Below are 18,070 nucleotides of genomic sequence, written 5' to 3' on the forward strand. Positions count from 1 at the left end.
CAAGGGACTGTTTTCTGTCTCAGTCACTTGACTCGGAACTCAGAGCTGGGAATGGTAGCATGGTTTGGGTCTCAGGCTGGAAGCTGTGGAAGGCAGTGGTGGCAGCACAGCATGTGGAAAGAGACTGCAGTGGACATCTAAGTGTAAGAGATTGAAGGAAGAGGAATATAATAAACACTTAAGGTCCTAAGAAACTGGGGTAAGACTTTGTGAGAAGTTAAGATACTTCCAACCAGCCAGGGAAAATCAGAAACAAACAGAAACATACACTGGCCCAAACAAGATACACACTCAGAAAATACTTGGAAGACCTTAAGTCTTTACCCTGAGCTAATCTTAAGGCTAAAGGGCATGCTAATTAGTGAAGATCTTTCATACCTGGCTGCAAAGACTGGGAGAGTTTATTCACATACCCCAATTTTCAACAAAATAGAAGGCCTACAAAGAAACAGGGAAATGTAGACATTTCAAAGAATATAATAAATTTCCAGAAACAGTCCCTGATAAACATGCATCAGACTTACTAGACAAAGACTTCAAAACACTGTCATAAATATGCTCAAAGAGCTAAAGGAAAACAGAATCAAAGAAAGGAAATGAGGAAACTAATAATATAAACAAAATGAGACTATTATAACAATGAGACAATTATTTTTAAAAAGTGAAACCTGGATTTCAAAAATACAATAAATGAATTGAAAATTTCGCTAGAGGGGTTCAGAGGCAGACTCAAACAGGCAGAGGAAAAATTCTGTGAACTCAAAGATAGGTCATTTGAAATAATGAAGTCTGAGGAGCAAAAAGAAAAAAGAAGTAAGAAAAGTGAGCAGAGCCTAAGAGATTTATGGGACACCTATCAAGTGGAACAATATACACATTATAAGAGGAGGTAAAGAGAGAGAAATTAAAGGAATAGGACAAAAAGAAGTAGATTGAAGAAATAATAAATGATAACTTCCGAAATTTGGGGAACAACATAAATATACAAATCCAAGAATCTCAACAAATTCTATGTAGGATAAATCCAAAGAGCCGTCCATCAAACTACATTATATTCAAATTGTCAACAAAAACAAAAAGAGAATCTGGAAAGCAGCAAGAAGAAAGGGATTTATCATGTATAAGGGAGGCCCTATGAGGCTGTCAGTGGATTTCTCAGCAGAAACCTTGCAGGCTAGGAGGCAATGGGATGATATGTTTAAGGGCTGTAAGAAAGAAACAAGTTTCTTAACCAAGTACACTATATATCTGGTAAAACTGTCCTTGAAATGAGAAAGAATTTCAGATTTTCCTAGACAAACAAAGTGGAAAGAGTTCATTACCATTAGACCTGACCTAGAAGAAATACTGAAAAGTGTCCTTCAAGTTGAAATGAAAGGATGCTGGATAGTAACTTGAACCCATCTGAAAATATAAAGTTCTCTTTAAAGGTAAATATATAGACAAATATAAAAACTGGTTTTATTGTAATTTTGGTTTGTAATTCCACTTTTTATTTTCTACAGGATTTAAAAGACAGAAGTATTAAAAAATTACTTTAAAAGATTTTTACTTATTTATTTGAGAGAGAGAGAGAGCACACACCAGACAGGGGAGAGTCAGAAGAAGCAGAGTCCCTGCTGAGCAGGGAGCCTGATGCAGAGCTGGGTCCTGGGAGTCTGGAGACTCAGGGAGACCGCTCAACCAGTTGAGCCACCCAGGCACCCACTAAATAGAGATTTACTTTAAATTGGTATTAATGGATACATAGTATATAAAGATGTAATTTGTGACATCAGTAACAAAATAGGCAGAGCTATAAAGTTGGAGAGTTTTACATGCAATTGAATTTAGTTTGATATCAATTTAAAATATTGTCATAACTTCAGGATGTTGTAGGTTGTCTCCATTGTACCCTCAAAGAAAATATCTACAGAGGGGTACTTTGATGGCTGTCAGTTGAGTAACTGCCTTAGGCTCAGGTCATGATCCTGGAGTCCTGGAATCGAGTCCTGCATCAGGCTCCCTACTCAACAGGGAGTCTGCTTCTCCCTCTGATCCTCCCCCTTCTTATGCTCTCTCTCTCAGTCTCTCTCTCAAGTAAATAAAATCTTTTTTTTTTTTTTTAAAAACAAATATCTACAGAATATACACAAAAGGAAAGGGAAAGCGAATCAAAATGTATAAATATGTCACTACAAAAAAATCAGCTAAACACAGAGGAAGGTAGTAATGGAGAAAATGAAAAACAAAAAGCTGTAGGATACACAGAAAACAACAAAATGGCAAAAGTAAGTACTTCCCTACTGGTAATTACATTTAAGTGTAAATGGATCAAACATTCTAATCAAAAGACATAGGTTAGCGGAATGGATAAAAAACAGAATCCAGCTGTGTTGTTCTCAGGTCTCACTTTAGATTTAAGCACATGCATAGACTGAAAAATGAAAGGATGGGAAAAGATTCCATGCAAATAGTAACCAAAAGAGAGCAAGGGTGTCTATATTGATACCAGACAAAAGAGACTTTATATCAAAGATTTTTATATAAGATAAAGGGGAACATTATATAATGAAAAAATAATCAGTTTGTCAAGAATATATGGTAATTATATATGCACTAAACATCACAACTCCAAAATATATGATGCAAACATTGACAGTATTCAAAGAAATGATAGCCGTACAGCAGCCATCAGAGACTTCAGTACCTTGGGGCACCTGGGTGGCTCAGTCAGTTGAGCATCTGACTTTTGGTCCCGACTCAGGTCTTGATCTCATGGTTTTAAGTTTGAGCTCTGCATTGGGCTACATGCATGAAGCCTACTTTAAAAAAAAAAAAAAGGAAAAGAAAACAAATGACTTCAGTACTCTACTTTCAACGTTTTCAGTGAGGGATTGAGCACCCAGATTAGAGAAGATCAGTAAGGAAAATGAGGTCTTGAACAACATTGTAGACCAGTTGGAACTAACAGACATATATAGAATACCCTAGTCAACAACTACAGAATTCACATTTTTTCTCAAGTTCATGTGGAACAGTATCCAGGATAGCCCATATGTTAGGTCGTTAAAAAGGATTTAATAAATGTTAAGAGATTGGAATCATACAAAGTATCTTTTCTGATCACAATAGAATGAATCTAGAAATCAACAGAAGGAAAACTAGGAAACTAAAAATATGTGGAAGTTAAATAACAGTATTAAACAGCTAGTGAGTCAAAAAAGAAATCACAAGGGAAACTAGAAAATATCTTGAGACGAATGAAAATGAAAACACAGCATATTAAAACTTAGGGGATGCATGGGGCGCCTGGGTGGCTCAGTGGGTTAAAGCCTCTGCCTTCGGCTCAGGTCATGATCTCAGGGTCCTAGGATCGAGCCCCGCGTTGAGCCCCACATTGGGCTCTCTGCTCAGCTTCCTCCTCTCTCTCTGCCTACTTGTGATCTCTGTCTGTCAAATAAATAAATAAAATCTTTAAAAAAAAAAAAAAAAACTTAGGGGATGCAGTAAAAACTCTGCCAAGAGGGAGGTTTTTAACTATAAATACTTATATTAAAAAGAAGCAAGATCTCAAATCAATAACCTAATTTACACCTTAGGAAACTAGACAGGGAAGCACAAACTAAACCTAAAGCTGGAAGGAAAATTCGATAGGGATTAACAGTCATTTAAAAGTTCTGAACAAAGAATGCCTACTACCCAGTGACTTCATGGTAAATTCTGCCAAACATTCAAAGAGGAACTACCAGTAGTCTTTCTCATAGTCTTCCAAAAAATTGAACAAGAGGGAACATTTCTTAATGTACTCTAAGTGGTCATCATGACCCTCATACCAAACCCATACACAGACATTGCAAGAAAACTGCAGACCAATTATTTTTTATGAATATCAATGCAAAAGTCCTCAACAAAATGATAGGAAACCAAATTCAACAGCATATTAAAAGGATTATACACCTTGACCAAGTGAGATTTATTCCTGTAATGCAAAAATGTTTCGGCATAAAAAACCAGTCAGGGGAGTACACCGCTGTAACAGAATGAAGGAGGGGGAACCACGTGATCATTTCAACTGATGTAGAAGAAGCAGTTGACAAAATTCAGACCCTTTTAAAACCTTTTAAAAACACTCAACAAATCAGGAATAGAAGGAAATATTTCAACATAATAAAGGCCATTTATGGAAAACCCCAACTAACATAATACTCCATAGTGAAAGACTGAAGGCTTTCCTTATAAGATGGGAATAAGACAAAGATGCTCACTTTTACCACTTTTGTTCAACGTAGTACTCGAAATCCTACCCAGAGCAATTAGGCAAGAAAGACTATCCAGATTGGAAAGTTATATGTAAAATTATATCTGTGTAGAAAACCTCTTAAAGATTCCACCAAAACCTGTTAGAACGAATAAATTCAGCAAAATTGTAGGATACAAAATCAACACACAAAAATTAGTAGGATTTTCTATACATTAACATTAAACAATCTGAAAAAGAAATTAAGAAAATTCCATTTGCAGTATCATCAAAATAAATAATATACTTTATATATTATAATTAATATACTTAATATAGTACATATTGATATACTTAATAAACTTACCCAAGGTGACAGACTTATACACTGAAAATTACAAAACACTGCTGAAAAAATAAAGACATCAACAAATTGTAGAAAATTCTGTGTTCATGGATTGGATTTTCCTTTCACCATATACAAAAATTAACTCAAACGAGAACCTAAATGTAAGAGCTAATATTATAAAACTGTTAGAAGAAATCATAGGGAGAAAGTTTCTTGACATTAGATTTAACAGTGATTTCTTGTATATGACCTCAAAAGATTAGGCAACAAAAGAAAAATTAGATAACCGGACTTCATCAAAATTAAGGCAGCCAAGGAATGTGAAAAATATTTGCAAATTATATATCTGGCAAGAGATAGATATCTAGAATATATAAAGAAACTCTTACAGCTCAACAGCAGCAACAAAACCCGAATAAAAAATAGGCAAAGGGTGTGAATGAACATTCTCCAAAGAAGTTGTACAAATGACCTGTAAGTACGTGAAGTGATCCTCAGCATTATTAGCCATTGGGGAAATGCAAATCAAAACCACAATGAGATGCGAGTTCATACCCACTGTATTGGCAAAGATACAGAGAAGTTTGAATTCTTGTACATTGCTGATGGGAACTATAAAATGGTATAGCCACTGTGGGAAATGTATGGTATTTCCTCAAAAAAATAAACATAGAATTACCATATGAGTCAGCAATTCCATTTCTGGGTATATACCCCAAAGAAATAAAAGCATGGACTTGAAGATATATTTGTATAACCATGTTCATAGGAAGCTCATTTATAATAGTCAGAAGATGGAAGCAGCCCACATGTCCATGGATAGGTAAATGGTTAAACAAAATGCAGTATATACATACAGGGGAATTTATTTAGCCTTTAAAAGAAGGAAATTCTGATACATAGTACAGCATGGATGAACCTTAAAGATACTATGCTAAATGAAATAAGACAGTCACAAAATGACATAGAGATGTATGATTCTACTTATAAGAGGTACCTAGAGTAGTCAGATCATAGAGCCACAAAGTAGTAGGGTGGTTTCTCGAGGCTGAGGGAAGGGAACAGAGTTAGTGTTTAAAAAGTACAGAGTTTCAGTTGAGGAAAAGGAAAAAGTTCTGGAGATAGTTTGTGGTGATGATTACACAACATTGTGATATACTTAATGCCACAGTATTAAGTGTAATACTTAATACTGTGGACACTTAAGATTGGTTAAAATGGCAAATTTTATGTATGTATTTTGCCACAACTTAAAAAAAAAAATGTGTTGCAAAAAAAAAAAAAAAGAATTGGTGTAACCTGGATTCTCTAACTAGCTGCTTTGTTGCTGTTCATCTGTTTGTACAAACTCACCAGCCTTTTACGACTTACTTGTCCATACTCCAGGCCAGTTCTCTCAGTGTTTCTGTGAAAAAGTACAATTCAAGAACTCAGTTTAAGACTCCTGTTTTTTTTTTTTTTTTTTTTTTTTAAAGATTTTATTTATTTATTTGACAGAGAGAGATCACAAGTAGACAGAGAGGCAGGCAGAGAGAGAGAGAGGGAAGCAGGCTCGCTGCCGAGCAGAGAGCCTGATGTGGGACTCGATCCCAGGACCCCGAGATCATGACCTGAGCCGAAGGCAGCGGCTTAACCCACTGAGCCACCCAGGCGCCCAAGACTCCTGTTTAAGAAGTCAATGTGCTACATCCATTTAAGAGCATTCTGTCAAGCAAAGGCATACAAGTATTACAAATTAATGAGAGAAACAATTCAGATAAGGGCACATAAGTGATTTTAAAAATAGTACTGACTTAAATTACAAAAGCAGCACATGCATATTGAAAAAAATACAAGTAATTCAAGATATACAGAATATAAAGTCATTGTTCCCTTACTTCCCAGGGGTAAGCATTGTTAGTAATTTGTGAATCATATATTTTTTTAAAGATTTTATTTATTTATTTCACAGACAGAGATAGGCAGAGAGGCAGGCAGAGAGAGAGAGGGAAGCAGGCTCCCTGCTGAGCAGAGAGCCCATGCAGGGCTCAATCCCAGGATCCTGAGATCATGACCTGAGCCAAAGGCAGAGGCTTTAACCCACTGAGCCACCCAGGCATCCCTGAATCATATTTTTTGAAAAACAGGATGTTGCTAATCTGAAAAAGATTAAAATTTTTCAAAAATGTCTTTTATCTTTGGGGTACTCAGGTGGCACAGTCAGTTAAAGGTCTGACTCTTAGTTTCGGCTCAGGTCATGATCTTAGGATCATGAGATCATAAGCCCCACATTGGGCTCCGCACTTAGCAGGGAGTCTGCTTAAGACTTTCCCTCTCGGGGCGCTTGGGTGGCTCAGTGGGTTAAGCCGCTGCCTTCGGCTCAGGTCATGATCTCAGGGTCCTGGGATCGAGTCCCGCATCGGGCTCTCTGCTCAACAGGGCCTGCTTCCTTCTCTCTCTCTCTGCCTGCCTCTCTGCCTACTTGTGATCTCTTTCTGTCAAGTAAATAAAATCTTTAAAAAAAAAAAAAGACTTTCCCTCTCCCTCTGCCCCTTCCCACCGTGCAGGAATGCACAAGGGTGCACGTGCTCTCTCTCTCCTCCTCTCAAATAAATACATTTTTTGAAAATGCCTTTATCTTCACATTCATCATCACTAAGATTTATCAAAGTTTATGTTTACCAAAGTGCTTTATACAGTCATCTGATTTAATCATTATACAAATCTTATGAGGAAGTATTATTTTCATTTTTCAGATGAGGAAAAGGAAGTGCAGAGAGGTGAAACAATTTGCTCACAACCATGTATCTAATAAGTACTAAAGCTAGTAGAACTGTGATTTGAAAAAAATGCCTGACCGTAAATACATATCTATAACTTATTTGCCTAAAATCTCCAGTAGTCTTTCAGATTCATACATAGTAGGGCTACCTCATTCCATTTAATGGCTGACCATATCTCTTGTACTACCTCTTCCTTAAAACATTTTTTTTAACATTCCAGATAGCATGTTTGATTTTTCTCATTTCTTCTTGAGCCCTACTTCCTTAATCTCTCTTTTTTTTTTTAAGATTTTATTTATTTATTTGACAGAGATCACAAGTAGGCAGAGAGGCAGGCAGAGAGAGAGGAGGAAGCTGGCTCCCCGCCTAGCAGAGAGCCCAATGCGGGGCTCAATCCCAGGACCCTGGGACCATGACCCAAGCCGAAGGCAGAGGCTTTAAACCACTGAGCCACCCAGGTGCCCCCTTAATCTCCTTTTTAGGTTTGTTCCCTACCACTGGGCCAGAACATGTAGTTTTTCAAGACTTCTTCACTTCTTATTTTATCTTCTTATAGGAACTGTCTCATCTTTTCCTGTAATTTCAGATACCTATGACAATGACTCCTAAATTTATCTCCCTACTTAGTCCAGATCTGCCCTCTGAGCTCTGTATCCATATATAGATATATATATCTATATGCCATATATATCCATATATATATATGCCATATATATAGCATTGTTACTTGGAAGGATATTAAACTGAATCCCCAGACCTTTACTAATTTTTCCTCATCTGTATCATTTCTAAGCAGTAATGAGTTTTACAAACTGCTCTGGAGAATTATACTGCCTTTTATTTATCCTTAATTACCTCACTTAAGTTTCAAAGAATGATTCCTCATTCTATTATTAGCATCCTGTTATTGATCATCAAGTATATTTACTTTCTCTGGACCCTAAGTAGTTTTTCTTTTTTAGTTCAATACCAGATTTTCCATTGTTGTTCCTACCATGCCATTAAATTATCTTAGAATCTCTCATTTAAGACATAACTGTTCCTACCTTTTCCTTCCAGGATAGCCTTTATTCTACTCCATACTGAAATGTCATGTAACCCCAGATAATGGTGAACCAGTTGCATCCTCCTCCTCATTAAATCCTTAAATTTATATTGCATCATAAAACAAAGGAAAATTATCATTCACTGAGTGAATATATTTTACAAGTTTCACATGCTTCGTGTTTAAATCCTCCTAGCCTGGCAAAGTAGATATAGCCCATTTTCAAATGAAGAAACTGAGACTTGGAAATAAGTTAATTTTTTTTCAGTCAACATAGCAGAATTTATACTGAAACTAGGTTTACCAGAATCCAGATTTATTTGACTAATCTAGCTAAATCACAGCCCATTCCAGGTATTCAAACTGTTCTTCCCATTACTATGAATAACCTATTTTAGGTTCCTCTTTTCTTGAATGAATCCTTACTTTGTAATTTATATACCTCTTAGGAAAAGAGGCTTGAGTATAATGCTTGTTACTAATTTTTCTTTCATTCATCCTATAACTTATGATGTCCCAGGTACATAATAAATGCTAGGGATTCAAAGATAAATAAAACGTAGAGCATGAACTTAAAAGGTTCATAATCTGATATCACTTATTCTGTATGTTGCCTTATATAAGCATTCATATGTTACCCATGCTAAGAGGACTTCTGGTTGCTCCAAAGTAGAGGGATATTTTAATCACAGTAGCCCCTGACATGGACAGCTTTTTTTTTTTTTTTTAAGATTTTATTTATTTATTTGACAGACAGAGATCACAAGTAGGCAGAGAGGCAGGCAGAGAGAGAGGGAGCAGGGTAGAAGCAGGCTCCCCGCCGAGCAGAGAGCCCGACGCGGGACTTGATCGGAGGACCCTGGGATCATGACCTGAGCCGAAGGCAGCGACCCAACCCACTGAGCCACCCAGGCGCCCCTAGACAACTTTTAATATGCTTACAGAATAAGAGAAGAAACTCTTATATAGTGCTGTGGTAGAGTTGGCATGGTCCTTGAATTAGTTACTGTACAGGATAAGCTTTAAACAAGAGACCAAGAAATGCTGTGCTTAGATAAGATAGATGTTTATCCTCTCCTGCAGCAGTCCAGAGGTAAGTAGCCAGGGATGATAAGGTAGCTCTACAGTCCTTTCACTGTGGTTTCCCTCTCTGGGATTGCAGTGGCCATTCTACTTTGTTAACATTTCCCTGCCAGTGAGAACAGAGAGAAGCATGGAAGAGCAGATAGCTTTCTTTTAATTATGCAGTTCAAAATTTGTATAGGTCACTCTGCTCACATCCTGTGAACAGAACTTAGACATATGATCATATGGCTGTAAATATATTCGCAACTGGATGACCATGTGTCCAGGTAAAAGTTTGTATTACTGAAAGAAAAAACAAAAATAGGGCACCTAGGTGGCTCAGTCATTGAGCATCTGCCTTTGGCTCAGGTCGTGATCCCAGGGTTCTGAGATCTAACCCCCACTGGGCTCCCTGCTCAGCAGGAAGCCTGCTTCTCCCTGTCCCATTCCACATGCTTGTGTTCCCTCTCTCACTGCGTCTCTTTAAAATCCTTTAAAAAAAAAAAAATGTGGAGGAATAATTAGCAATCTTTGCCACATCTTTTGACTGACTAGGCTAAAGTTGCTAGAGAGTATCAAATATCGTAAGAGTCCATAAAGTGGGCTTAAAATATTTAATCAGTTTTATTACTTATACCAGGTTGCTTCTCATCCATTTCTGCCACTGTTCTGTGGAAGAAACCAAATACATGTAATAAAGAGTTAAGTATCCTCTCTTGCTTCTTTGACCATCTTTTTATGAGAAAGATCAGTAATAAAATAAATAAAACATTTTGAAATTTTAAAATTGACATTTAAAATCAGATTACCATATTCATAAATGAATTAAGTTTCAGAAAACTTCCTACAGCTAATCTCCTGCTTTTCCCAAGATCTTTGCATTATGTAAAAAGAAAATGGGATGCCAACAGGGATACCTGGGTGGCTTAGTTGATTAAGCAGTTGACTCCTGATTTTGGCTCAGGTCATGATCTCAGGGTCCTGGGATCAAGCCCTGCATCAGCCTCTGCACTCAGTGTGGAGTCTGCTGGAGGTTCTTTCTCTCTCCCTCTCCCTTGTTCCTCCCTCCACTCATGCACTTTCTTTTTCTCAAAATAAAATCTTTTTTAAAAAAAATTTTTTAGAAGGAAATGTGGAATATAACATACTTGTCTCTTCTTGCGAGTTCTTGGTTAAAAGTGAAAATTCAGCAATGTCTTGTATACAGAGGTAGAAATCTCTTAATTATAAGATAGTTCAGGTGCTTACAAAGAAAATTCCCTTTCTTTGTACTGCTGAGAAAAGTGAATGATACAGAATATTTAGAGCCATCTCATTTACCAAGAGCCTTACTGACTAACCAATGAGTCTAAGATGAAATCCTCAAATAAGACTAAATTTCGCCATGTATTTTTTATCATAAATTATAGATCCAAACTTTTTTTTTTAAGATTTTATTTATTTGATAGAGAGCATGAGCTGGGATAAGGAGCGGAGGAGAGGGAAGAAGTAGACTCTCCCGCTCAGCAGAGAACCTGACGCAGGGCTCAATCCCGGGACCCTGTGATCATGGCCTGAGCCAAAGGCAGACGCTTAACCAACTGAGCCACCCAGGCGTTTCAGATCCAAACATTTGCCTGACAACAAATGTTAAGCCATTAAGGATTGTTTTGTCAGATTGCTTTATCCATAGTCTCGACCCATCTGAAATGTAAAGTGTCAGGGTTATGTTACCTCTAAAAGCTTGTAGAACATGTTTTCTAGGATTGTATGAAGGCATAAAATTCCCTTATGATAGGTACTATTTTTAATAACGCCTTTACTTTCACTTAAGATGGGAGTGGCTTCATTGTTTACCACTCTTCTTTTTTTCTTTCTTTGGTTGGTCCCCAAAATTTCTGTGTAAAGTGTCCATGGGAATGGAGTAGTTGTCACTTGTTTTTTTCTACAGAAGCTACTGGTATCAGAATAAAGATGCTTCTGGCCATTTCTGACTGAAGTTTTATTTCTTCTGTTGGACATTGTCAGTACTTTGCCATAGACTTATTTTCTTCCTATCAAAATTTAAAATATTTGTGTCCTTTGTTCCAGGTTTTTATTTCCAGAAATATGTCCTGTCAAAACTTTTAGGCAGGTATGCTAAGATACAAATTCAAGAAGATCTGTTAATAATTGGGAATGTTTAAATTGTGATGTTCATTCAAAGATATTCTGAGCAACTACTCAGTGTATTATATCAGGGACTGTTCTCAGTACTGAGTCCACAATGATAAGCATATATGCTCCCTGCTTCATGGAATGGTGGTATATCTAGTAAAACAGAGACTAGTCAAGAAATCTAATAAATGTAAATTTTCAAACACTGATAAATATTAGGAAGAAAAGTAAACTGCTATTAGAACATCTGTTAGGGACTTGACCTAATCTAGGAGGCCAGAGAAGATAGTCTTTATGAACTGAATTTTGAAAGGGCAGGGTTGGGGTCCTTTGCAGGTACAAGGACATGTGTTATAAAGACTCATTGGCCTAGAAGAATTTAAACTTTAAGGGAAATGTGCGATGAGAAGAATCAGGCAAGACTGTGTAGAGTTTTTAGAAGCTATTTTAAGGATTTTTGGTTCTGTATTTTGAAAGCAGTAGAAAACTGTTAAAGATACTTATGGGGGAAGGATGGGAGGACTGAATGGGTGTTATGATTACCTATGCATTTTGCAAAACACAATGTCTACAGTTCAGAGAATGGATTGGTTGATACATTTAAGGCATGTAGTGAGGTATTACAGTAGTTAATTAAAGCAAGTTAATTCTTGAATGGCGATGGCTACATTGGAGATTAAAAAGTGGATAGATTTGAGAGATACAAGATTAAAATTGATACTTGGTAATGGATTGACTATAGAACAAGTAGATGTGAAGGATTGTTACAGCTTTCTCAATAGGTAGATATGTGGGTAGATAAATAATGGTGCTATATACAGAGAGGAAGTGCAAAGGACTTGATTTTGCAGGAAACTGGGGTGGGAGGAGGGAGAAAGAGAAGTTGGGGAGAGGAGATCATCAGTTCTGAATATCTAAAAGTTGAAATGCTTTCCCAGCGACACTTGGCCACATAGATCTAGAGGAGAGACCTAGAAACCTCAGAGGAGAGGTCTGGGTTAAAAGGAGAAATTTGAGAGTCTGGTGTATAACCTGCCACTTCAGATGAGATGAAGGAAAGAGTATTTATATTTAGCAAAAAGAGAATCTTGGTAGAACTGGATATACTTACGTGATATGCCATAGTGGTTTTTTAGGGACTTGGGCTTTGGTGGTCAGGCAAACCTAAATTCAAATTCCAGCTCCACTGCCTACTGAGAAACATTGGGCAAGTTACTTTGTACCTCTTTGTTTCTTTTCTCACCTATAAAATGTGGGAGATAATCTACTCAGACTTAAAGAACTAAAATAAAATAGAACACTCTGATTTTGGTGCATAGTAAATGTTCAGTGAAATGACCATATAATGATAATGTATTGTTGAAAATTTTGGTTACAAAATAGTTCAGTTTTTGAAAAGTAAGATACATATATATGTGTACAGAAGTTCTGAGAGGTTACATACCAAAGTGTCAGTAATTAACTCTGAGGAGGAATAGAAGTCACAGTTAAGGAGGAGACTCACTTTTACCATGTATATATGTGGGGTTTTGTTGTGGAAGTGATGGTAGCCATTTTGTTGTTTTGCATTTTCTCAACAAATGTGCTGCTTTTGTAGTTTTTAACAGCCATTAATTGTTCCTTAATCATTTTTCACTATTTTTTCTCTTCGTAAACTTTGAAGAACGGGGGTTCTTGGTTTTTTTGCTTGACAAAATGTTTTTGATTCAATGGAGGTACCACACTGCTTTCTCAGAAAGAAACTTCAGAGTCCTAGGTTACAATGAACTAGAAGAAAGACTGAGAAAACTGGCTTAGAGCATGGAGAGGTTGTTAAGTCTGGTGACATATTATCCATGTTCAGTGGTAATCAAGGCTTTAGTTAATGGATGCATACACTGCATACTATGGTAACAGATATTATATAGATATCTTGCTCATTTTTAAAGGAAAGGAACTAACATTTGCAAAAAGCTTATTATGTACCAGATAATTTATACACAACATTTTCTTCAGTTCTTCAGGCAAATACCATTTTCATTTCAGAAAAAAAGAAGCCAAAGCTCCAAGAGACTAAGTAAATTAATCAGAACCAGAACACAAGATCATAAAATAAAAATAGTTTGTCATTTTTTATCATTTGGCATGCTGAGAAATTGTTTGCAGCACTGTCACTAAATAGTAGATAATCAGATTGATTATCTGATCTGTCAGATTGCAGTCTAAGTAATTTTTTATGGGACTGGGGACCCTGGGGTGGGGGAATATAACTAGGTTATAAGAAAATACAGCAAAGACTGGTTGAAGAATAAGCTGTGTAAACCAGGATCTCTGAGTTGTTAATCCTATACAGTCTCTCTTTCTCTCTCTTTTTTTTTTTTTTTGACTTAAAATTGAAGTTGGTATTTAGTTTACCCAGAGTTTCAAGATAAGGTAGTTTGTGATGGAAGTGTTGCATATTGGGACAGTTGTTATTTAATTGTCTTACTTCATGAACTGTGGAGTTTCCTTATTGAGAGCATTTGTGATAGCCTTCTATAAAGCTTTTGTTCTCTTTGTTTATCTTGTAACAGTCTGAAAGGTTTTAAATTGAGATTCTTTTTTTAACCAATTCAATTTGTTAAATTCCTATTGTCTTTATACCAGAAGAAAATAGGAAAACAATGGTATTTTTGAGAATATTGAGATTAGTTCTTGAGGATGAAAAGAGATGATGTTTGACCTTTTGTAAGTATCATTGATGACGAAGGGCACTTGAACTTTTGTTCCTCCGTCTAGGAAAAAAGTGCTTTGAGAAATACAAAAAAATGACAGTTTTCAGTGTCAGCAGTAGGAAAAAAAATTCAATTTATAGAACTCTTTTAATATTTATGAAACCCATGAAAACTTGAGCAGCTGTATATCCAAAATTATAGAGAATATGCTGCCTTAGTTTTGAAGATGAATTGAAATTTTCCCTGGATAAAGGGACAGTTCTAAAGATAAGCTTTGCTTTGTTTATGACCAGGGAAGGACATGTATGGACAACCATTTTTAATAAATTTAAAATGAGTACTATATTGATAGCATTGTTTTAAGTTTTGCTATTGAACACTAGGAAAGACTGCAGAGTACATTATGGCACAAGTACCTAAGTACCTGTTTACCTCTTTAGATGCTGGTAGACCACTTGTTTTGCTAGTCTTTGGAATTGGAAGGCGTGTCAAATACACAGAAGCCAGAGTCATCTTGGCCAGATGGTGTTTGATACAGATGGATGGTTAGTTGTCATGCAGATCTCCTAGTTGGTAACTTGTTGCTGCCATCTGACTCAAAGAATCATTCACACACACTGGCTGTCAAAAGCATCTTCTCTTCTGTCTGTTTTAGCTGTCATGTCTGTGCTCTGTACAGAAGTGTTGACAAGACATTGCTGTTGTACATTTTCAATGTGGTTGTTAGTGATTTTTCTGTTTTGTGAGGTCTTTGATAGGGCTGGAATCTACTTGGTTTGTAATTGTATTGTTTTTTTAAAAATACTGTGACAGTACAATTATCTGACCTTTAAAAAGGACTTTTCAGGTTGTAAGTTTATTCAGATCTGTTCAGTGAACAAAAGCATTTAATAAAAAGAAAAAAAAATCTTAATATATATATATATATATATATATATAACAAATAAATTTAATTCTGCTGGTTATTTCCCAATTTGATATAATATCTTCTTTTGAACTTTCCCTCTCATAACCTTGTGGTCAGAATCTTTATACTATTTTCTTTTTTTTAAAGATTTTATTTATTTATTTGACAGACAGAGTTCACAAGTAAGTGGAGAGGCAGGCAGAGAGAGAAGGGGAAGCAGGCTCCCTGGGACTCGATCCCAGGACCCTGGGATCATGACCTGAGCTGAAGGCAGAGGCTTTAACCCACTGAGCCACCCAGGCGCCCCTATACTATTTTCTAAATATGTATTTTCTTTTCTTGAATTGGTACTTTTTTGTTAATGGTATGAGCTTCCCTTTTTTCCAAAAAAAACAAAAAACAAAAAACTTTCGATATTGCCTATCTTTTGTGCCCATTTTTCCAACTTAATTTCCTTTCGTCTTATTCACTTACTGACCTGTCTCCATTTCTCCTGTTTCCTTTATAAAATATAAGCAAAGCCTTTTCTCCATTCTTTCAGGTAACTTCTGAAGTCATGTCTATTTCTCTGATACTTAACTACTTAATTAACAACTTAAAGTCTATTTATTCCACTAGTATTTACTGAGCATCTCAACATTTGCCAGCCACTGTGCTATATTCTAGAGATACCAGAAGAAAATAGCCTTTACCCTTGAATAAGTCATAGTCTAAAGCAAAATCAGAAATATAATTAGACTAGAATACTATAATATGATATAATATAGTATGTGTATAATATAAGTATATGTAAAAAGCAGTAAGAAAACAAAGACCATTGCTATTCTTTTCCCCCTACTGAACTTCCAGAATATCAGTTTTTAAGTTATTACAGAGTTTGCTGGAGTTTATACTTTATTAAGTAGTTTTAAGATGTAGTTCAAAACTTCAACTTGAAATTTTTCTCAGCCAATGAATACATTTTCAGCATTATTCATTTACTACACTATTTTATATGTAGGTGTGCTAAAATATGTTTCTAAGCCAGAGACTTAAAGATGAATATTACCCGGTAGAGCCTTTTGAGTTGGTTCCAAAAGAAAATACAAGTCCTTTGGTTTTCCGTGAAGGTGGGGGAAAAAATACATAGTAGAAGGAGAATGAGCTGAGGTTTGAATAACTTACATACTTATTCTGGGCCTATCTGTGATTGCTAAGCTAAGTTTTCTGTACTGGTTACTTAGTGTTTGGATGGTAAAATATTTTTCCCTATCGAAGTGTAATGAAAGAATGGGCAATTATTGATCAGTGTTTATGAAGAGCTTTGAGTTCTTTGGAGAAAGTTGTAAATATGCAGAAGTAGATACTGAAGAAGTAATATCAGCATGTTTGCTGATTCCTCAGCCTGGTAGTTCTGTGTAGCCCAGGTAAATTTAAGCTATTACAGAATTTGCTACAGACCTTTAAATCCTTTCAGTCAACCTACTCACTCTAGGGTTTTGATTATAAAGTTATGTAGGAATAAGATGTCTTGTTGTAAGAGGCATGGCCCAGGTGTTTAAGGTTTTGTTCTGAGACTCATAATCACAGGTCATATGGCCCAGATGGACGCACAAGATACGTTCTATTTATAAAAATAAAGTTAGGCTTCTTTTTCTTTCTAACTTGGAGTCTTTATTTCCTTCTTTTTTTCATCAAGGATGTACTATATACATAGTACAAGGATGTACTATGTATAAGTTACTTTGCAGAGTTCTGTGGGGGTTATCAAGTTTTATAACACTACTCTCAGGCAACATGCAAAGATAACAAACCACTTGAGTTACTTAGCAGTTCTGTCAGTTATTCTTGTTTGAAGTGTATTACTATAAAATTTCACCCTTTATTTGGGAAAATGTGGCATTTTGCTTTAATTTCGTAAGCTAATTTATTTTGGGAATCTAGGAATAGCTGTGTAATTTATGAAGAACTTTAAGCTTACTGGTCTCTGAAAATAATAATTTCACTAATTTTGAACTTTGATAAAAATTGAATTCAAAATCAAATATTTTTTTATTAGTTTTTTTTTAAGATTTTATTTATTTATTTGACAGAGAGAGAGATCACAAGTAGGCAGAGAGGCAGGCAGAGAGATAGGAGGAAGCAGGCTCCCTGCAGAGCAGAGAGCCCGATGCGGGGCTCGATCCCAGGACCCTGAGATCATGACCTGAGCCGAAGGCAGCGGCTTAATCCACTGAGCCACCCAGGCGCCCCCAAAATCAAATATTTTTTTAAGATTTTATTTATTTATTTAAGAGAGTGAAAGAGCACCAGCAGGGAGAGCAGCAGAGGCAGATGGAGAAATAGGCTCCCTGCTGAGCTAAGCAGGTAGCCCAATGCAGGGCTCCATCCCAGGACCCTGGGATCATGACCTGTGCTAAAGGCAGATACCTAACCAACTGAGCCACTCAGGAGCCCCTCAAAATCAAATATTTAGTATCTACTGAAAAACATTCTGAGATTATTAGGACCCTATTTTACATCCAGGAAATTTACAGTTTAGTCATTTATTGTTGCACAAATGATAAAAATTGATAAAGAATTCTCTATTATTTGTGGTAATATATTTTTAAGACTTTGTACTAATTTGGTAATTGTAATACAACATTTTCATATTTACTTAAAGGTTTGTTAACATCTGTTATTCTCTAATGCAAACTGTATCTTCTTTCATTGCTTAATTCTCACAACCATTGCAATAATATAGCAAGATGAAAGGGTTAAAAATATAAGGGAAACTATGATATTTAAGATATCCAGTAAGGATTAACCACGTACTCTCTTGACTTCATAAAACTTAATCTGAGAAAAGAAGTTTCTGATCAATATAATCTTATAATTTGTACTCACTCCTTTGATTTTCATAGGGTCTTAGT

General features: G+C 36.0%; 1 protein-coding gene across 6 annotated transcripts in view; it reads left to right on the forward strand.

Annotated features, from left to right (window-relative positions):
* Positions 1–18,070, forward strand: part of TANK (TRAF family member associated NFKB activator) — a 94,651-nt gene that overhangs the window by 41,059 nt on the left and 35,522 nt on the right. For 4 of the 6 annotated variants that reach the window (XM_046018860.1, XM_046018859.1, XM_046018857.1 and 1 more), the window contains exon 3: positions 2,112–2,270. The exons of the other annotated variants lie outside the window; for them this stretch is intronic. In XM_046018860.1, coding sequence (XP_045874816.1) covers positions 2,112–2,270 — 159 coding nt within the window. The remainder of the gene's footprint in view (positions 1–2,111; positions 2,271–18,070) is intronic. 6 annotated transcript variants of the gene reach the window in all.

Source organism: Meles meles, chromosome 9 (genome assembly GCF_922984935.1).
Source record: "Meles meles chromosome 9, mMelMel3.1 paternal haplotype, whole genome shotgun sequence".
In the NCBI taxonomy this organism is placed as follows: Eukaryota; Metazoa; Chordata; class Mammalia; order Carnivora; family Mustelidae; genus Meles; species Meles meles.